This window comes from Vicugna pacos, chromosome 5 (genome assembly GCF_048564905.1).
Source record: "Vicugna pacos chromosome 5, VicPac4, whole genome shotgun sequence".
NCBI lineage: Eukaryota > Metazoa > Chordata > Mammalia > Artiodactyla > Camelidae > Vicugna > Vicugna pacos.
This window is the reverse complement of record NC_132991.1, coordinates 45,574,539-45,596,907: the sequence shown is the minus strand read 5'-3', so window position 1 is coordinate 45,596,907 and position 22,369 is coordinate 45,574,539. Positions and strand designations below refer to the sequence as shown.

At 42.0% G+C, this 22,369-nt stretch overlaps 1 protein-coding gene across 6 annotated transcripts in view; it reads right to left on the bottom strand.

The window, feature by feature from the left end:
• MAP3K20 (mitogen-activated protein kinase kinase kinase 20) overlaps positions 1-22,369 on the bottom strand; it is a 158,292-nt gene that overhangs the window by 26,164 nt on the left and 109,759 nt on the right. For 4 of the 6 annotated variants that reach the window (XM_072961177.1, XM_072961176.1, XM_072961175.1 and 1 more), the window contains exons 11-16: positions 21,139-21,274; positions 9,518-9,562; positions 7,679-7,709; positions 7,443-7,582; positions 3,068-3,130; positions 2,013-2,105 (exon numbers count right to left, since the gene is read on the bottom strand). In XM_072961177.1, coding sequence (XP_072817278.1) covers positions 2,013-2,105; positions 3,068-3,130; positions 7,443-7,582; positions 7,679-7,709; positions 9,518-9,562; positions 21,139-21,274 — 508 coding nt within the window. Of the gene's footprint in view, positions 1-2,012; positions 2,106-3,067; positions 3,131-7,442; positions 7,583-7,678; positions 7,710-9,517; positions 9,563-13,422; positions 17,557-21,138; positions 21,275-22,369 lie in introns of those variants that run through there. The other 2 variants (XM_072961179.1, XM_072961178.1) reach the window with 1 other exon arrangement.

Genomic DNA, 22,369 nt, shown 5'->3' with positions numbered 1-22,369 from the left:
CCCTTTCTGCATCTGCTTTCAGTGCTCATCCACTGTGCTTCCAATGAATGATGTGTGTGATATCATAAAAATGCACCATTTTGTATTAAAACCATTCATTGATCTTGTCTATTTCTTCTTGTAAATTAAGGGTTCCTCACAAGGCAGTACTACACTTTTAGATTTTGCATTCTGAGCACCGAGTATAGAGTCAGGCACACAGAAGGTCCTCATTAAATGTCTGCTGAGCGAATAGATGAAATTTTTACCCCGCATAGGTGACCAAGGATCAGCAGATAATCAAAAGCAACAGTCACGTTAGACCTTGCAGATAACCAGTGATTCAAGAAGTCTGTACAATCATGGTCAAAACCAGACCACTGTAATTGGTCTCAAATATCATTTATAACTAGCACTGATTTTTACTTAGAAATATGTATTTTTCAGTTTTCCACATTAACAAGTCATTTCTTTATTGAAAATTTTCTTGGTTGAAACTACTCGTGACAAATCTCTTTCAAGAAAATTCTTCCCTCTTTTACCACCTACAAGCCATACAAATGTTTAAACACAGAGTACTCAAATTAAGCACCATGGAGATGAGGATACTGAAGAAGGCAAATTAAAATGTGCAATTTATTGGGGGTTGAGGTATAGCTCAGTGGTAGAGTGTTTGCCTAGCATGTATGAGGTCCTGGGTTCAATCCCCAGCACCTCCATTAAATAAATCTAATTACCTCACCCCAAAAACAAACAAAAACAATCAAAGTGTGCAATTTGTTTACCATCAGAAGGACTTGGGGTGCCCACAGCTACAGAATCTCTTGGTGGTTTTTGGAGAGAAACTTACTCTCCTGCCTTCCTTTCTGTAGCTGCTTCTAACAGGAATGAGTAGCCAGTGATCCGTTCACAGAGGGAAAAGAAAAGTGTTCCTATGCTGGACACCTGGAGTCTGAGCAGCTTTTACTCTACCAAGTTCTGTGGCCCAAACAAGGGAGGTTAAGATTTCCATTCAGCAGGAGCATCAACATACCTGCAGTACTGCAGGTAAAACACTGTCAGGTGTCTAGAAAGAGCATCTTTTGAAGCCCCAGGTGAAACTCATCCCTTTGCAACAATTTCCGATCATTTCCCAGCGCTACTTCCAGGAATGGCTTGGGGAAAGCGTGGTTTAATTGGTGAGGGCCGGTGGGCCAGCTGAGCCCACACCAGTTCTAGCAGAGCGACTAGCTCCAGGTTGTGAGGAGTTGTACTGACAAGGTCTTTTTGCTGCCTCAAAGGAAAGGTACAAAGAGGGCAGTAGCTAAGAGCTTGGTTCTGGGTCAGAGAGGCCTGCGTTCAGATCCTTATTCTGCTACTTGCGAGCCATGGGCAAGTTATTTAAACCTTTCAGAGCTTTAGTCTCCTCATTGTAAAACGGGGAAATAGCACCTAAACCCGAGTACTGCATGCCTGGCACACAGTAAGTGGTCGATTAATCAAAGTGATCGTTATTACCAGCTGTTTACAGTAATCCAAAGTAACACAAACCCTTTAGGATTCCAGTTCACATGCCACCCAGCCCACGCAGTTTGCCCAGACTCTAAAAATAACATAAAGTGGCTGCTGGACTCAGTATTGGCCAAATGTCCTGCCATACTATTTAGAGCTGAGAATTTGAGTTTCCATTTTGCCTACAGTTACATTCTCGGTGTTGCTCTGCTCTCAATATTGAATCAGGAAGCTGTGATTTCAAGCAGGATAAACCATCAGCCTAGTGTCCATGCTTCCAAACCCCCCCAAATTTGCAGTGAGTTTCCTTGAGGGTTTGGACGGCCTCACACAGGACTCTTCAGCTGAACGAGAGGGTAAGATTCCTAGATTGGATTTCAGAGGCAGCTGGCAGCCCTGCGACTAAATTCTATTTTATAAAGTCTATAAATTTACTCAAATCATGTTACCAGCTGGTAGAGGGTATATAAAACCAGAGTTCCAGGAGAGAAAAAGAGTAAATCAGATTGAAATTTATCCAAAAGATTTAAAATATAATTTACCTGTGGGCCAGTTCCTGGTTTCAAGTGAAAACCAAAAACAAGTTCAAGGTTCACTATTTTTTCCTCATTTTCTTCAGGTTCACCTACGGAGTCCTGAAACAGAAAACCGTTTATTCTCGACAGTGCTTTTACTTCTCATACAAAGGAGATGATTTCTCAGCACTAGTTTTTCCATTCTAATCAATTGCTGATTTTTGGTTTATTTTGGATGACACTACAGATTACAATTGCTTAAAGCAAGAGAAATGACATTAAGTCTTTGAGAACTTTGCTAAATGATTTGCCTCCTGCACACAAACTGAATGTCACCATTTTTCATTCTTCTCACGATGCGTCTTGCATTGTGCAGTTTTACCCTAGAAATGCACTTAGTCCCTGGAGATGCACAGTGACTTCACCTTGAGAGTTTCACAACACTCAAGAGATTTACCAGCTATTCCCAAAGAAGAACTGTGCAGTTCCCACAGCATATGGGGATGGAGAACCAAGCAGAGGAACAAAGCAAACCTTCGAGGGCTAAGAGATGGAGAGCCATGGTTGTTAGTGACTGAGAAGAGTTCTGTGTATTTATTGCAAGGATCTACTAATTTTATAACAAGCTATGCCATATGCCTTTAGACTATGTTCAAAACAATCTGTTAAATATATACTAATATGTTATTCAAGCAATAAAACTCCTACCCCTCAGTGCAAGTGGGAATTCAGAGCTTAGCGTGTGAATTCCTCCAGGGACTTCCATGTTGGACAAAGGTCTGTGGAGCCAGATGGGAGGCTGGAGGTCCTCACCTACAATGTCAGCACTTATATCCCCTAGCCACTAAGGTGACATGTGGTGTTCTTATCATAAACGTATTGTTAATATTTCAACTTGCATGGGAACAAGGGTGTTCAATTTATGCATATCCTAAACTTCACTCAAAGGACCTTTTGTTGGACAGATACGATTAAATTTCACTTCAAATGATTCCCGACATTGGCAAATTTAGGTGTGGATGGGGCAGGTGCACATGTCAATAAAAGTAGTGTATTCTCAGTAAGAAAAAAAAATTACTTACCTTAATTAGTGGTGGGAAGTGAAACAAGTTTAGGTAATCGTGGGTTAATTTCTCAATGGCTGACTGAAAAAAAAAATCACAAGACTTTATTAATGATCCACGAATACCAAGAAAGGATTAAAATCATTGTGCACATATAAAGGCATCTTTATTTATGTAGTTCACAACACACCTGGGGGATGTTAGTGTCCAACATCCATTGAGAATAAACTGATTGTTCAAAGTATTATAGGTAGTTTATAATTATTTAGTGGAACAGGAAGATATTTTACAGATGTTAAATCTCAGCATAAACAATAAATAGAACCATTTTTCAAACACCAGTAGAGTAGTGACACGTTAATATTTTAGTGCACAGAATGCAGTTGTCACCCTAAGTAACTGGGAAAAACAACAAAGAACATGAATCTATCACCAGAGGCTCTCATTAGGGCTGAAATCTCACTAAAGGGTTTATTGCATCGTAAGGGCTTTTCTGTGGGTTTGTGTCCAACACTCCCTCCCCCAATGAAGCACAAAGAGCTCTTAAAGGAAAGGAGGACAATTTAAATTATGATTCTTTTTTATACTCATCAGGTATAAAGCCAGCTTTTCTGTGAACGGAACATATCATGTAGAGAGTAAAAAAGTGCCAATGTGAGAAAAATTAGACGTATTTTTTAAAAGTGAAATGAAAGCTGTTGACACTTGACAATGTAATGAGCACCTACTGGATGTTCAGCTCTATTCCTTCTACAAGGCTCCTCCACATGAAAGCTTCCAGGCTCGAGGGTTTACAGCAGCGCCTGTGCCTTCCTCAGCCAGAGAGCAGAGCTTGGCGGGCAGCGTCTCGCCCTCAGGGTGGGTGTGTGCAGCACAGCACTCTGACAGAGGCCAGGCGGGCTCCTCCAGTTCCCTCGCGCCGTCCCATCCCGAGCGGCCCAGCTCCATGTATTCTTCATCCTGGTCGCCCCAGGACTGCATGCAGGGTCCCCCCGGCCCACCCAGGGAAAGGTCCGTTTCCATGGCCCTTCCCCCCTACTCCTTCCCTCTCATATAAGCTTCTTGGTCAGAAGTACCCAGGACCCATGTGAGTTTAAGGGTGTCACATGTGGGCTGTGCCCCTGCCCCCACAATGGACGGCCGCTGTCATACGGCCCTGGCTTTGGCAGAGAGGGAGGGTCTACCCGCCTGAATTTTGAGTCTGCCCCGCTCTGGGGACTATTTCTGTGCACATGCAGACCCAGCCAGGGGCTTGAGGGAGTCTCAGGCCCCGTATGGATGCTGGCCACACCCCTCCTTTTGAGCTCAGGACGACACTCTAAGGACACAGCATCAGCATCGGAGGGCTTTGCACCGACCCCACCCCAACCGGCCCCTTCCAACAAAGGCTTTTTCTCTGTGCGTGTGTCTTGGTTTCTCTGCAGCATTAGTCCCTTTGGCCACTGTTTTCATAAAAGATTTTCCTTTCACTACTCCTGGGCAGGCACGCCTCTCTCCTGCCCAGGCTCGTGGACCCCCTGGCCACGTGCACCCTTTCTGAAAGCACATCGCACATTAGAGGGAAAGCTCCCCAGCGGGAAGAAGGCTCTTCGTGGGCAGGCGTGTCCGTGCAGCTGCGCTTGATTTACTTACTTATTGAGGTGAAATTCACATACCATAAAATTAACCATTAAAAAAAATTTAGAGGGGTAATTAGGTTTTTATTTACTTCCTTATTTTTATTACGGAGGTCATGGGGATTGAACCCAGGCCCTCCTGCATGCTAAGCGTGCACTCTACCACTGAGCTATACCCTCTCCCTAAAATTAATCATTTTAAAGCGTGAAATTCAATGGCATTTAATATATTCACATGTGGTATAACCACTACTTCTATCTCATTCCAAAACATCTCCAACACCCCAAAGGGGACATTTCATATAAATGAAATTCTACAACATGTGCCTTTTGTGTCTGGCTTTTCTCACTTAGTGTGGTGTTTCTGAGGTCCTTCTACGTCGGAGTCTGTGCTCACTGCACTTTTCTTCTTAAATCTGCAAACAGACCTCTTGCCCGGGGTTTCCTGCCCCCTCTCCATCCCATTTTCACTACCCTGGCTAAGCCTTCTTACTCTGTATTAGAACCCTCGAACTGGTCTTTCAAAATCCAACCTCTCCTCTCTAATCCACTTTACAACTTTCAGAAGCAAAGCTTTAAACATGTCAACTCTGGAAACTTCCCATGCTCCCCTCAGCTGGTCCAGTTCCAGATCCCTGCCCTGAAGTCGCAGGCTGTCTGGGATCTGGCCCCACCCCCTTCTGCTTTACATATCCTGGGTGCTGCTCCCACCAAGACTTCCATCAGACAGAGCGACCGACTGTTCTTTGTATCAGAACAATTTTTTTCCCCTTCTTTTTCTGCACCAGTCTACATACCAAATTCTGTCCTTCCTCCAAGATCCAGCTCAAGGGCCACCAGCTCCACAAAGCCTTCCCTCTCCACCTCCCCTACCGCCCCCCCCCCAAGCAGAGGTGGTGGATACCTCCTTTCCTCCAAACTGCCAAGACTCCGTATTAGAAGTTGTATAGACATGTTTTAGCTCTTTTCTGGGATGTAACTTCCTTCAGGGCAGGATTCTTTGCATCTTCCTAGTCCTGAGATTAGTAGGCAGCCACAGAATTTGCTGAACAATAATCAGTAAGCTTGGACATTGCTTGTCTTAACAATTCCAACCAGCTCAGAGGGGCCCTCTGACTGTCCTAGGCTGAGTCTGGGAATAATCAAGTCACTGTGGCTGTTGGGGAGCAATCACAGCTTGCCACTCCCTTTCCTCCTGACTGCTTCTTAAGGAATGCTGGTCCTTTTTCAGAGGAAACAGAGGGGAAGGGGAGGTGGGTAGCTGCTAAATAGGACAAGATTTACCAAATCTCTCTTGGAACCCTGAAACTTTTCTGTACTAGAGAAAATAAATTTTCCTACTGTGGTCCATCTAAGCTGGCACTGCTTTTTAGGATGGACTTGTCCACGATCAGAGGTCGAGATTAAATTATTTATCAGCATTTGGGGTGTATGTTTATGCATGAGGTTTCCTGCCCGTCTTCTAAGAGGGAACAGATGGTAGGTTAAGGCTAAGCCATCACCCCAGGGGTGCAGAGTGGCTGTAAGGATGCTCCTTACATGGCTCCAGGGTCCCCAGGACAGAAGGGGATGTGATCTCTTTGGACCTCGGTGGGGGTTCCCTAGAAAGCCTGGTATCAGTAGCTCTAACAGAGAGGCAAAGGCAAAAATTGTTGGCATGTTGGGAGCACCTTTGTTAGGGTGTGGATTTGGATAGGAAGCTGCTTTTTCTGTATTTCCTTTTTTATTCTATTTCCCTTCTTTCTAACCTGTGTCCACCCCTCCATCCGCTCACACTGGAATGGAGGAGGGCTGGTGAGCAAACTGGATTTTAACATAAGATCTCTCATGAGACATCTTTGATTAAAAACCAGGTGCACACAGATGCCAGCAACTGCCATGTGATTTGAGTAACTAAAAAGCAAAACAAAACAGAAACAAAAACCCAGATCTGGGTGCTAAACTCCAGAAAAAGCATCAGTGACGACAAAAACAGAGGTGTAGCTTTGAAAGTGCTCAAGACTGGTGTTCTGGGGGGGAAATGTTAGGGATTCCGGAGAAAACGAGACATTAGAATACACATAAGGTGGTGTCTGTTCCGAGTCAAAATGCAGCCAATTGCAGACTGAACACCCCCCCTCCATGGTTTAGGTGCTGCAGTGGCTCAGCCCTCATTCAGTCCGCGGGGACATTCTGGCATCCTTAGGGCTTCCTAATGGAGATCCAGCCTGTCTGGCCTCAAAGGAAGTCGCCGCCTGCTACTCCGGGGTGGGAGGGCAGCTCTGCAGGGAACACGGCCTCAGTTCCTGGTCCTCTAAGCTTCTTCTCACGCCAAGGCCCCTCCACAGGCAATGTCTTCCCCCAAGAACCCCTCCTCCCCACGCCCTTCACCTCATTAACACCTCCCGGTCCTTCAGCTCTTGACTCTTTGTAACTTCCTCACCAAAACCTTTCCTCAGCCCAACCTCACCTCTCCTTGGTGGCATTTCCTACAGCCGCCATTTGACCATTATTGCCTGATTAATCCCTGTCTCCTCCACTAGACCAGAGACTTCTGAGGGCACGGGGGTGATATGCAGGTGTAACCAGGTGACTTATGCTGGACCAGGTATTAACCCTTTTGTTCTGGGATTGTCAGGAGGGAGTAGGGGGTCCCCTGGGGGCAGCAGCTAGTGACCAACTGGTAGGGAAATACTCTCACCCTGTGACCACCAGCTCAGCCTGTAACCCGACACATGGTCTGCTCCACAGCAGGTGCTCAGGAAAGATCTGCTGACTGCCCTCCCTCCCTGAGGTACCTTTAAGTGGATGATATGTCCCTTGGAGACAATGCCCATGTCTTTCAAGTCTTCCTCCTCCAGAAGAAGCAGTCGCTTTCCCGTAATGTTGTTCTCCTTAAACAAGCTTGCATATACGCTCATCTCTGCGGAAGAGTCACCTGAGGGAAGTGATTAGAAGGCAGACAAAAATTAGACTCAATCACATCCAAGCAAAGTTAACTCCATGAATTAAGAAGGTAAGTTATGCCACTTGCCTTTTCTGACGAGCTGCTGAACCCAAAAATACTGTGAAAGAGAGGATACAGAACGTTTTGAAGATTCATACATGGTCAGTGACCAGACTTAACAGTAAAACACATAGTTCTCAAAGGATTAATATAGCGTTAATTCTTGGTTTACCCGCAAAGGTAAAAAAGATTTTCTTTTTATAGTTTTAAAACTTCCAGCTTGCAGATTGGAACTATCCCTCCCTTTGGGGGTTTTGGACACTTGAAGGACCATTGATTTTCCTCCTTATTTGAAAGATATTTAAAAATCCTCTCAAGAATTTCTTATTTATAATGATTTTTCCATTCATGTTTCAGTGGTCCCCTGGGGTGTTGAGAGAGGGTCACTGGTTTACCCAGGAATTGTATGAGTAATGGGGACCACAGAGCAGTGGTCAGAAAAGTGCGTAGAACGTGTCCCCTGTTCTAGGCCTGGTCATGATGTCACGTTGTGGCCCAGGACAAGTTAAAGCATGGAGCCTCCTATACAGAATGAGGTTGGATCCAGTGACCTCAGTCCTTTAATTTCACTTGGCACATGTTGACCATAGCCTCTCACATTCCCGGGGGGGAAGGGAGACAGAATTGGGGGCCAGACCCAGGTCCAGTAATTCTCTGGGAAGCCCTTGACCCTGGAAATTTATTTAAATGGTTTGAAAACCACTCAACCTCAGAACAAAGTCTAAAAATAGCTGTTAGAGCTCAGGGCCTTTTAAAACATTTCTTCAAATGAGATGGGCCAACTTTGCAGCTGGGGATAAAGGGATTCTGTCCAGGCCTGTGACTAAGGGAGATCCTAAATCCTCTTTCCTTGTTAAGCAGGGCTGGCAGGAAATGCAGAATCACCGGGGCTTAGGGAATGGGAAGGAGAGGCACCTGGTGTCAGCATCCCTACCCTGCAGAAGCTCATGCTGGAAGCAGCATTGCGTCACCAGAACACCAGGGGCAGGAAGGGACATGCCCAGGCCCAGAAGCCAGGCTGAGTTTGGTGAACCTTCCAAAGACCTTCCCAAAAGTTTCTAGTAGTGAGTTTCTACCTTGGGGTACCTGGTCTGTTTCCTGAGGTGTGGGCCTGCAAAGGCTACCATACAAGCTTTTTTTCCCCTCATTTAATGAGACCCTGAACTTATAAAATGGATCTGGACAGACATAAATCCCTGAGAATTCTTAAACCCATTTCTCACTAAGGAAACAGATATAAAGACACAAGAGGCTAAGTAGGATCGTTGCTCAGGGTCTCTACCCAGAGTGTAGGGTGTAGGAAGGACATCCTTTGGACTTAAATAGTCTGTTCACATCCTCCCCCCAAAACATGGGGCTTCTCTGGCACCAGCTGTAGAGAATGTCTGGGACCTCATGTCCATTCTTTCTTGGGAAGGTCAGAGTAAAGACGGCAAAGTGAACCTGTCACTTGCGAACAGGCTTAAGTCAGGAGGGAAATCCCAGTCTGGCCCTGCATTTACCAAATCTTTCCCTGCCGTGGTTCAAGTCCATCCCCGGTCTTTTAGGAAAACTTAAGATTAATTGTTTCTAAGTATGTTCATTTGGTATCCTGAATTCCCCCTTTAACTGGTGATGCATTATTGTATTCTGGAATACCTTTCAGAGCAAAGAGGGAGGTGGAATCCTCTTGTAAGATTTCAAGACATACTTGCTTTGCTCTTGAGGCCTGATTTTAAATCATTAATGCATTAAAAAAAATAGAAAAACATGGCATTTGTCAACTTCTTCTCCTTCTTAGACTTCCCTAAGGCTCAACCCCTCTAGCTGTGGACACATTTTGAGATACCTGCCCAGGTGAAACGAGGCATTACAGAAGCAGCTTACCACATCATCTTCCGTCCACGCACCAATCTCAAAGGAAGGCAGCAGCTGCATGGGGAATACGAATGAAACGGAAAAAAAAAAAAAAAAGGAATATTATCATTGTCTTTTTGGTTTATCCTCTCTTCTCACTATTTTACCTCTCAGCTGCTGCTCTGGCTTGGCTTCTCCTGCAGATTACCTTGAATGGAAAAATAATTTTCTCCACCTTAAGAGGACGTTCTCAGGGTTCCAAAGATGTTGCCCACAGAAGCCAGTCAAGTGTATCAAACTGTCAGCAACAATTCCTTGCACTGGGTGAGCTATTACAATAGGACCCTACACATCTTGGAATTTTCCTCCCTTGGTACTTGGCACACGGAGAGTAGTTGCACGTCCGGCAACAGGGCCTGGGCAGCCAAGGAGTTTCTGACATTTGTCAGATACCAGAGCCTTCTCTGCAATTCTGTCAACACAAGGATCATTTAATTATTAATGAAAATTCCAAAGCAACCTCTTGGTAACCAGATGTCTTATATACATATTCTTAGAGGGGAATTTCTAAGTGTTTAAATAATGTCTCACTTGCACTATATTTTTTAAATTAAATATTAGAAGGACAAGTGAAATCGGAACTGTCCTAAGAAACCCAGGTTGTCGAGTTGCTGTAAAACTAAACTAATCTCCTTCCCTGGCAGGTGCAAAAAAACAGGAAAGATGACTTTGCAAGAGGACTTCTGCCTGCCCCATTTTCAGAGCCAGTGGGCTACTCACTTTGATATATGCTCTATGGCCAAAAACTAAATAATAAATACCTACATACTTGGAACAAAAAATCTGCGTCTTGTGGCTTGAATTAGTTTGCTATAGATATTAGTTTTGACTAACTTAACTTGCAAGAATGGTTGGACTGCTAATGAGATAACATGGCAAAGTGTCTTTCAACTCCTGTTACAAATAGTATTTTTTTTGTGGAGGTGAGTTGGGAAAAAAGTTGGGTTTGGTTACTTTTACGATTAGTGTAAAAAAAATCAGAGGGCAGGTGAGTTGGTCCTTCTAATCTCAGGTATTTAAAATCCACATGCCCAAAACCTTGCTAGGAAAGGCAAGCCCCTGCCTTCAAAGAGGTTTTAATTTAATCTGAGGTGAAATAGGTATACATTATACCTTGGAGGAGTTCAAGACCGCCTTGATCTTGGTTTCCTCAGTGCCCAGGAGAGTGCCTGGCACACAATACCTGGTACAGTTTTGCTGAACAATTTGCTGAATGGGTAAATGGGAGGGTGCATTTCCCATGATGCTATATTCTCTGGTATAGCGTTCAATGTCTATGGGTAGACCACGGAAAAGGGAGGACCTCATAGCCTAAGATGGAGGATGGAAGGCACAGTGGCTTGAGCTGGCCCAGCAGAGCGAGAAGGGAGGTGACCCCTAGTGAGGAGAAGCAACAAGGCAAGACGCTGGAGGGGCGGGGGCGGAAGGGAGGATGGACACCACACGTTTGCCTGACCAGAGCTCCAGGTGCAGTGTGCGCATGTCCGAGGAAAAAGGGGAAATGAGGCCGATTCTGGGGGGACGCAGGCAGAATTATTTAAAAACCCCACTAGCTACCATACGTCTAAGTGCACGGAGCTTGAGCAGCACAGATAAGTTGCAAGGGTGTAAATTGCTACTACCCTGTATGCACGCTGCTACCCCCATGCACTTCGGTTCCCACAGGACTGTCCCTGCCTGACCGCCTCTGAAACACTTGGCGTTTTGTAGCCAAGTGCACTCACCTGCTTTAATAATGCAGAAAGGAAAGTGACTTGAGAAATAGGATCTAAAAGTTAACTTGATCAAAGAAAATGCATGACAAGTTCTATTTCTTCACAGGGCAGCTGGAAAGAGCTGCAGAAACATGTCATTCCCTTTTCCCATCATGGAAACAAATGTGAAACAAGGAACTTTTTTGATTAGTTCAAGAAACAGCAGACTGCATTATAGAGATGTTTCCCCGAATCAGGGCAGGCTTTTTTAGGGAGTAAGGGTGTATGGAATGTTTGATTTGTATACAATTCCCAAATGTTGTGCTAAACAAAACTGAAAATTTCTTGAATAGAATAAAGGTGGAAAATGAAGCAACTAATCAAAACCAGCATCTTTGGTTTTCATGTCAGAAGGAGAGAAGTGTCCTCTTGTGCTCTGAGGATGGCTCATCAAGATGACGAGGAGGGAGAGGTACTCGCTTCAGTCTGAGACTTGCTCTGGCGGGATTCTTGCACGATGCTTGCAAAGATCAGTCAGAGGATGGCTGGGGCCAGACACTGCTTCCAGACGGTTTGAATTGGGCAGGACAGGGGAGAAGAGTTAATGATCTCCAGCCACAGAGCAGTGTATCTGCTGTAGGGTGAGTTCTAAGCCCTTCTGTCTCTCTTTGGGGATTAAAAAAAAACCCCACCTCATGACTGCCCCGTCACTTTACAAATTCATTATTTGCACTCCAGTTGATTTCAGGAGAGAAGAGTTCACACTCATGGGAACGTGTGTGACAATGATTCCTTCAAAGGATGTTGGGAATCCGATCTAACAAAGCTCTGATATACACAGCAACACAGAACAAAGGAATTTACTGTCAAAACGTTTATTGCAAAATGTAGTCTTAAAACAAAGGAAAGCAAAGAAAAGTTCACATCAAAATGAAATGTATGACACCAACTTGGATTTCTGAATACATTGTGGACTTTGTGCTGGAATATCAAATTCCAACGATGACGTCAATAACCGAGTAGTCTTACCACACAAAGTAAAATTTAATCTTCCATACAAACATGATACAAGATTTTGGCAAAGGACTTGCTCAGAATAACATTGCCATAGAATAATTGAGAAAAACGTTTTGTTAAAAAAAAAAAAAAAAACAAGAATGTGATAATGCCATCTATTCAAAGCTCACACTCAAAGAATATAAATATTTTCTATTATTTAGTACAAAAATTTAAAACAGTGCAAAAGCCATATGTGCAGTGTATTCTATCTGACATTAAGAGATATATTATTCTGCACACAATACAAAATAATAAATGTAGGTGCTTGAAACTCTCGTTCTGAAGTAAATAATCACATGCCAGAAAGCTCCACACAGGCAATGGAGTGCAGACTAGCTTGGAGTCCGAGGAGACACAGCTAGTCCCCATTATCCTGCTGGATGCCCATTTCTCATCACAGGGAAGCAGTACCTAGAGCTGTCAGGCTACACTACCATCAAGAGGACAGAGCCATTCTTCTCCTGGCAATGCTTAAAATCTAAACAGGAAAACAGTCTTAGTCCAAAGCAGCAAAAGGTACCTGATTATAGAGAAATTGTGTCCTATTCTATATGTGATACGGTGAGAATCTGTTAGTTTCAAAAGGCAGCAACAAGTCTAGTGTATCAAAAAAAAAAATCAAGATTTAACTCAGAGTAACCTGTAAAATTAGCTTTCATGAAATTCTTACCACTCCAAAGAAAACTCTGAAATATGAAGTTGTGTACATTGTAGTGTTGTGAGAAATCTTTTTAGAGCTCTCCCAAACCTTCCCCCCACTCTCAGTTCTTTGATTTTCAGAGATCAAGTCTGAGTTCCCCAGCTGGTATGGAAGTCTAACCAATCTACTACATATTAAAAATCACTGGCTAAAAACTGGCCCTCAACATTTCCAGAGCATCAAAAACAAATGTGCTCTGTGCCTCTAACCTCTTTCCATTGGTTATTTATGTAAAATGTTAAAATGTGATTTTGCTTTAAAAAAAAAAAAGGCTGTTAAGAAACGAGTCCTTTTAAATTAACCTGGCCACTTTGCAGGACAATTTTTCTTTCAATGACATTTTTCTTGTGAGGATTTAAGATAAATGGCACAAATCTACAAAATTCAGATTGTGTAAGTAATCGTAATTCTGAAAAATGCACCTTTTGACTTGGATAGTTTTGTTTAGGGGAAAAAAATGAGATGTGGAATCCTAAAACTGCCAGGTTTAGCCAGTTTTCTCGGTGGAGGAAGGGACAATGCAATGGGTATTTTGGATGGGATTCTTCATTGGGTGGGACTGGCCCTAGCATGCAGGATATTAACATGTTAGGCACTGGGTACTAAATATACCCCCTGTCACCATGACAACCAAAATACGCCCCAGCATCACCAAACACCATTCAGTGACAGCATTATCATGGAAGAGAACCGCTAACAGGGCGTCATCCAATTCTATATGATCAACTTTATGAGTAAAGGGAAAAAGATGAAAGAGTAGTTATATTTTCCGTTGTATGGCTCTGATAATATTACCACAATTGAGAGTTTCAGTTCTCATTCTGAATCTTCAGATTTCTGTTTCTTTAACTATTCTCTTTATAAATGAACATTTTTGTAAGTCAAGTAACTGGAAATAAATCCAACACCAGTAAATAAATCCAACATCAGTTTCAAAAACTGACCCGACAAGTGAATTAGAAGCTGCACAGTTAAAATCATCATTAGGAATTCTGCATATTGCTAATAAATATTTCTTGTTAAAATTAAATAAGGCTAATAATAGAGTTGAAAGTTTTCTAAATCATCTTCACAGGTAGAGTGAGACCACTTTAAGATTCTGTTTATATGATTCAGATTCCAGAGATGTTCAAAACCCTAGAAAGACACTGATTTGGAACAGGAAGTAAAATAACCAGTGCCATTAATTCTCTATAGCCCAATTCTAGGTGGAGAACATTTCAAGCTTATCACCGAGGTTATCAATTCTGCTGTATCAGAAATCTCTGCAGTTTCTAGACGGTAGAGTATTGAGCTGTGACCATCTCTGGAATATTGGTGAGGAAAACGGCAGCCTGACTGAAGGCAAACCCAGGGCTGGCTTATCACCCTTCTCTTTCTGCCATATTTAGTTGCTTTTACTGGTGCACCAAAACCTTATCACAATAGATTGAATTATAAGTTTTGATTTAATGTGAATTAATGTAAAATTCTTAAAAATGTCAGTCTGCATTTCACATGTTCTAAATTTACTGCTGATTTTCCTCCAATGAGAGGTAAAGTTTATATTCTTACATAAGGTGCACAGATCCCAAAATCAGCCCGATAGAAACTGTGTATCAGTGAGGCCTCTCCTGACCATGCTTGAAAGTCCGCAGCACTCCCCTATGTGACTCATCCTCCTTCCCTGCTTCATATTCCAGTGTGCGCTTATCAAATGTTTCCTGTACAGTCCATTTGTTTTGTTTATTGTCGATCTCAGTTTGCTAGCATTAAGCTGCAATGGTGCAAAGGTTTTCGTCTGGCTATTCCCTAGGATGGTACTCAGCACAGAGGAGGGGCTCAATGAGTACTAGCAAGATGAACGACTTTGCCTTTGCCTGGGAAGATGTGCCAACAGGCTTTAAACTACCCGGTCTTTGGCGCCCTCCTTCAGATCACACGGCCACAGAGCCCCAGGACATGCTGGGAAGTCCAGCGCTGAGAAGCAACCCTTCTGCTCCGCTCCAGGGTCTGTTTGACTGGCTCGGCCTGAATCAGGGAGGGCTTCTCTGTGTCTGAGCACAGACGGATGCCTCTTTATGTCTGCACCTGTCTGTCACCAGCTCTATACTGTGGTGTGTATCTGCATCTATGTTTGCACAGACACAGACAGTGTCAAAAGGGGTAAGTGGGGACCCCATCTTCTAGGGGAAATGTTTACCTCTTCTTTCTGGGTTTGCCTGCTCTGGGGGTGGTAGCAGGGCCTGCAGACGCCTCAGACCAGGCAAACCTTGCCATGTGCACGGTCTTCAAAGGGCGACAGAGTAGATCTGCTTGCATAGCTTACGTTCTGAAGGTGTTCTCCTTTATCTTTCCTGAAGGCAATTCACTTCAACTTTCATCTCATCCTACTCAACAAATATCACATGAAGTTGATGGTTTCGTTTTCCAGCTATGGAAACCACTTATTTTCCAGTGTCTTTTCAGTGGCATAGTTAACAGTAGCGAACATTAACGGACCGCTTCCCGCGAGCCCGGTACTGAGTTAAGTGCTTTACCCGTATCATTTCATTGAATCCTCCCACCAACCCTCTGAAGTGGATACTTTCATCATTCCCATGTTAAAGATGAGCAAACAGACACACAAGCTACATAATCTGCCCAAGACTGCACAGCAATTCTGAATCACGGTCTGACTCCAGATCCTTCTCTCCATCACTATTCTATACAGACTGGTCCACATTTCACACCCAGAACATCTTATTACTTATTTTTCTTCAGATAAAGCTGGCACAGCATACTGATCATTTTGTGATATTTTTCCTGCTCTTAACAGGAATTAGAAGCATGTCATGCTTCAAATTCCAAGAGGCTTTGGAATTGTAAATAGTATTAGATAATATTTAATTTCTTAAATCTTCTGTAAAAAGAACTACCAAAGTCAAACGAACTGCTTTCTAACTGAGGTTGAAAAAAAGTCTTTGTTCTTTTGCCTTTCTGTATATGTATATAGCTACAAATATTTTTGTAGTTAAAAAAAAAACGGTGTTTTATAGTTTAAACAAGCTTTGACAAATATGTGAAGATTCTGAGAATCTCTCTCTGGCTAGCTAGGTTTTCAGAGCAGCACCTACACTGACTTCTGTTTAACAGCAGCATGGCTGAGTCAGGATTAAAAAAAAAAAGACAACTCTAGAAGACCAGATCTGATAGAAAAAGGACCCTTCATTCTGCACTTTTGCCTAAGTAAGGATAGCTTATCTTTGCTATTCTTTTCATAATATTTAGTTCCCTCTTTAAAATATCTATTCATGTATTTAAAATGCAGGATTTTCATGCAGAGCCCTCTGGAAAACAAACACACATACCCTCTTCCTGCCCCTGCCCCGTGTTAATACTCACACTGCCTGGAGGTATCCCTTTAGAGCATATCCTCCTCTTTGTATGAAGTATAAGCTCAGCCTTAGATGACAGTGTGTGAAGGAGCTTCAAGGGTGAGCACCGGTATAAACGCCTGCAGCATCTGCTGCTGGTATCAAATTAGAGTATTTCTCCTGTAAACGTATTATTGAGAACATCTCTCGGGTTTTACTTTTAGTAGTTGTGCTATTATCTATTAAAAATTCTCAGCACTTAGGTATTTCTGAAGAAGTATTTGTTATAACCTCCTTTCATCTCTTTTTTTATTGCTGGATTTTTGTAGTCACTATCACAATTATTTCTGACAGGACAGTGTATTGCCATAAGAAGAAAAAATGTAGTACGTTTATAAGAAAATCAAGTGTCAAAGAAGAATTAGGAGTTGAGTGCTTGTTCAAAATGTAGGGTTTTTTTAAGCAATTGAATAAATGAAATGAAATCAAATCAAATGCTAACTATAAAGTATTCATTAAAAAAAAAGCCAGAACATCATTAGTTAAAAAAATACTATATTGCATATAGAATCACAAATTTCTATAATCAGGCACCACATTTGCTGATTCATTAAATAGACCCTTTTGGCTTAATTCCCCTCCTCCCCCATTTTTCTGTAAGCAAAAGCAAATCAAAAGTAGAATCGTAAAGAAATGACTGTCATATAAATGTGATTGGCCTAAAAATGCAGTGCTTGGTTCTCTACCTCCCTACTGGCTTTTTGTACAGATTGAGATAACAAGTTTCTTTTGTTTTCCCAAACGTATTCAATTTTCTTACTTCGCTTTCTGCTTTCATTCACTATTATTATCCATGTCATTATCCTCCTCATCACCGTCATCATCATCGTCATCATCGTCACCTTCTGACAAGTCAAAATCACAGAACCCCAGGGCCATGTTGACTTTCTTCCCCTTTCTCTTAGATGTGGTTTTGGAAGAATTCTGCTTGGCTTGCATGTTTATCTGCATCCCAGAATGCAGCACAGCTCCTGCTTTGTTCATTGAGAAGATATCCCCAAAGCCCATCAGCATCATGGCCTGCAGACTTTGGTTCATGCCATGGCCCTCCCCGTTACTTGCTGCTGTGATCTGACATGACATCTCTGCACTGTTTGACTCCTCTGTCTTAGATTCAAAGTAAGACTCCTCAGACATTCTTGCAGCAAGAGGCAAGAGAAGCTATCACGAGGGAAGAAAGGACAGAAGTAAAAAGAGAAATTAGGACCAATTTAAATAAAGGAAACAGACAACACAAAATTAGTGGGTGCTGCACAGAAGGTAAATGATTAGTGAAATAAATGAATGTAGGGAATTATGTGAGAATTTATATAATGGCAGGTTTGGTTCCAGCGTGTTTACCATCATTAATAAATGACAGAGTAAATCACCACCAAAAGTATGTACCGCAGCAAGCCACATTCCAAATAGGAAGGAAGTCATATGTTTCAAGCCCTCATTTTGCTTAAAACAAAGTAGTTTTTAGAATTTCTCTTTTTTTTTTCTCCCAATTTCACTTTCATATGGAAACATTTAGTTAACTATCACATTAAAAAAGAAATTAAGTAGGGATTAAAAAGCGAGAAAAAAAAAATCAAGAAAACTTGTACCAAAGAAGAAAAGCTTAGAGGAAGCATGGAAACAATTCAGCAGTCAATACAGTTCTGGGGAAATTTGGGTCATTATTAGCTGCCTTTTCAGCTAGATCAAGTATTCGACTATAAACTAAAAATGAGTCTACAATTCACTTGTCTCCATCTATTATTTATTACAGCCAGATATGATACAATACTAGTTATTCAGTTTATGAAATAATTCACTTGTGAACAAATACTAGATTGTCTCTAAGATTTAAATTATAAATAAGTATGGAAGTACATCTGCAAATGGAGAGGAAAGGAAACTAGTATTAATTTAGACTGCTACCTTCGTTTGTATTCTCTACAAGTTTCCTTCTTTTAGCAGAATTTTTTTTCCCTAGGGATTCTCCTTCTCATAGCAGAGACGGACATTTATTTTCAACCTTACATAATTACTTTACACAGCCAACCTATTCCCATAAATGTTGTCCATACACATTTCAGGGGTAAAACTGTTTGGGTCTGAAAGTGTTCCTGCCTCTTCTTTTAAGAAATAAGCAAATGACGGCTTATATTTTTGATGTTGTTTAAATAAGTGTAAATTTATGATAAACAATGTACAAATAATATAACTCTGGGATGACCTTTCCATTCTGGGTGTAAAGGTACTTTTGGGGCCAATTTCTTAATTTTTAAATTAAAGTTTGATTCAAGTTTTTTTGTTTTTTAAACTATCTTAACTCCATTAGGAAAAAAACCTCTGCAGTTACATGTTCAATAAGAATTTCACAGAATTCAGATAAAAAGTACCAGTTATGTGGGAGAAAAATATTGCTTGAGATTCTTTAACTCCGGAAACAGGCTATTTTCCTTGTAGTCAAATTTCCCAGCCCCTCAGATTTGTTTCCTATTGCTGGATGCTCTCAGGGATCTCCTTGTTGCTTATCTATTTTATTATTTCATGGGTCCTTCCTCACATCATGTTAAGATGACAATGAATGCCTCACAAATGAGCTTTTACTTTTAAAAGAAATAAAATTTCTACATCAAGCTACAACAATCATTAAAAAATAAACATTGGTTCATATTTGTGTATGGAGAATTGATCTTCCCAAATAGCTTTTACTAATGTTTTCATTTCAAGAAAGGAAAGTGTCCTTTCTCAAAATAAATCCAATAATATAATTTTTTATAAAGTTACTTAAACTTTTATAATTATGATGAGGCTACCAACAGAAAACCTTAGTCTCCAGCCATTTCCTTTTAAAAACATTTATTTTATCCATCTCTCAGAAGCCTCATTTAAAGTCACCTAGAAACCGATGTGAGGATAAAAGAAAACACCTACTTATAAAATACGTGAGCACAAACTTTCTTTCCTTCAGAAATACCAGCTCCAAGCAGAAGAGCTGTGAAAAGCAAGTGCTGTCTAGAAAGAAAACTTAGGCTTCGTAAGTAAAAAAAAAAGGAAGGAACTGTCATTGAGGTCGTGCTGCATGCTGTCCATTGTCAGCTGGGAGCCCTCAGAGTGGTTCCTTTACAGACAGTTTTCTGCAGTTACAACGCAAGCGTACAACCTCCTGTGCACTCAGAGGTTTTCATTATTTGTCATACAACTGTGTTACTAGTAGCAATAATGCGTGCAAGGCAGGCCATAATTTCTTAGCAAAACTAATGCCAGTAAACCAAAGAAAGGTTTTAAAGCATACTCTAATGGGTAGTTTAAAGTTTTTTTTCTTACAGTGCTACATTTAGAAAGAGTCAAGCCATGCAGTGCTTTACAGCTTAAGATTTCAGTGTATTTTAAAACATCCCACAACTCTCAGACTTCACAACATGGCCATATTTTTGCCTCTCATCAGCTCTGGGAGAAGGAAAGTTCCCTTGCAGATCCTTAGGCTTTCTGAATCTGCCTGTTGGTACCAATTCAACCAGAACTGGAAACTTCCCTGGACTTCATTCTTGAGAGCCAAGTTAAATTCACTGGACTTATAAAATGGGTACCATCTTAATATCCCATGGCAGTCTTTTGCATAGCAATTCAGTTCTCACTCTGGGATTCCCTGGATAACCAAAGTCATTTTTGAAAAAGTTAAATCTGATAATAAACATTTAACTTCACTGTATCCTTCATTTTGGGATATCAGCTTCCTTCTCCGCATAAATTTAAAAAGGAGGCAAGCCATTTTATTCTTTAGACACTGGAAAATACTTTGTAGCTGGGTTTTGGCTGTTTAATGGAGATTAAGACTTTCAGAAATAGGAAAGTCTTTTAAAGATGACAAAGTGAAAGGCATTGAAGTATTCTGGGGGTAAAGTTGCCACAGCAACAATCAAAAATGAATTTAAAATACATAACAAGTGTACTTTTAATTTTACTATTACTTGTGATCTTAAAGTGGACAAATATTGCCCATTAAAAACCCTGAACAAAAACCCCAATGATAAATTTATACTTAATTCCCAAAATGATGTCATTTAAAATAGGGAAGAATGCTGGAATTTGACTAGATTTTAATCTATCGTATCAACATATAAGCTCAAGATAAGTGTATAAATAGCAAAACCCTTAAAAATCCATTTTTATCTTGCTCCAAATACAAGAGTTGGAAAAAAAAAAACCAAGTTATTTCCTAGGTGTAGTAAATACTGGACGCTTATCCTGAGAGATGTCTTTTTCCAATCTTTCGCAGCCCATGCTTATGACCCTAAACTGAGTAAGGGATATTGACGCTATTTACAGGTCATGAAGTTAGCTCTCTTTTAGAAGGAAAACTCAGAGAAGTTCTGACACATCAACGTCTCCCTAAGACAGCTGGCTGCCTTGGTGTAACGTTCATTAATTACTGAGGGACTCTAAAGAGTTAATCAGCCTCGAGGCACATGTTCTGGGGATCTAACAGATGGTGTGAAAATACACTGAATTTTATTTTTGTGCCTCTAACATACAAACACACTGACAGAATAACAGTTCTCACGGAAAGAGCCATAAATAGGATAAGCACTTCTTCTAAATTCCTGGCGTTTTGTTAATTGAAGAGAGAGAGAAGCGCTACTTGCGGTATCAATGCGGCCCCTTACTGCGCAGGCGCAGCCAGGAGGTTTGGGGAGGGGGGAGTGGGGAGGGGGGAGGGGGGTGCCATGCTGCCATGCTCAGCCAGGCTCTTCGGTGGGGGTCACTCACCGGGGTGTTGGACTGCTCCGTTAGCTTTTGCTCCCACATCTTTAGACGTCTCTCTCGTTCTTTGAGCTCCTGCTCTTTAAAGCTGAGGTCACGTTCGAGTTTCTTCAGCCTCTCAAGAGTTGCTTCAATTTCGCCCCTGCACAGGGAGAACTGGGTTAAGCCTCAGCTTTGCTCAAGAGTTACTCCACGCTCGGGGGTCCACCGAAATGCTTGGTCAAAGGAAAAGGTGAACACTTGTGCTCCGAAACTAAACAGTAAACTAGCAGGGAAGAAGCGATCGTTCATAGCCTTCAAAATCAACAGGTAGTTTCTAGCTTGGAAACATAAGCTTGGAACATTTCCACCAAGCAGGGAATAACCATTGGCCGAAGCCTACACTTCGGAGCTGTGTCCTGGCTTAGCCATTTAATTAATGCTTACAGTCCTCTACCTCTATTAGTATTACCCCATCTTATTCTCATTACAGCCCCAAGAAACAGGTACTAATCTCATATAGAGAGAGATGGGAAAATGACACTTGGTTATGTGGTCACCATCACACTAGTAAATTTACAGTAGCCTATTTCCTGGCTGAGTAACTCAAGCAACCAGCTGATTAACCTCAGGTTCCTCAGTTGTCTGGGGCGGTGGTTATCCTTTATCAGGGCTCAACAACTTGCCTGATCCACCTGATCCTAATAATTACCTGGGCAGCCTATTAAACGAACAACACACACAACAAAACATAGATTTCTAGGATCCTTCCTCAGAGCTCAGGATTCAGTAGGGCTGGCTGGGGCCTAGGGATTTCCATTATTTTATAAAAGACCCAGGTCATTTTTATGATCAGGCAAGTGTGGGAAATCCTGGGCCAGAAGAACTCTAAGGTTCCTTCTAACTCTAACAATTTTAAAAGCAAGTTAGTTCCCTCCTTAGTCTCTATGGGCCGACCAACCTCACCACTTGGAACAGTAATGTCCGGTGATAGGAACCTGTCCTTTATAGAAACTGAAACTGGTAAGATGGCTCAGTACAAGTTTTTTCCTCCTTCAGGTCTAAATTATGCTCTGAAAGTTGGAAGTTCTTTCCCTTGAGTTTCGGAAGAGCCTGTGAGAAAAGCAATGATAAGGAGAGACAGAGAAAGCAGGGGGGTGGGGGGAGGGGAGGAGAGGAGAGAAGACGGGGCAGAGGATGGAGGGAGGGAGGGAGGGCTGGAGAAGGCACACAGAGAGCAGGATGCAGGAGAAGGAAG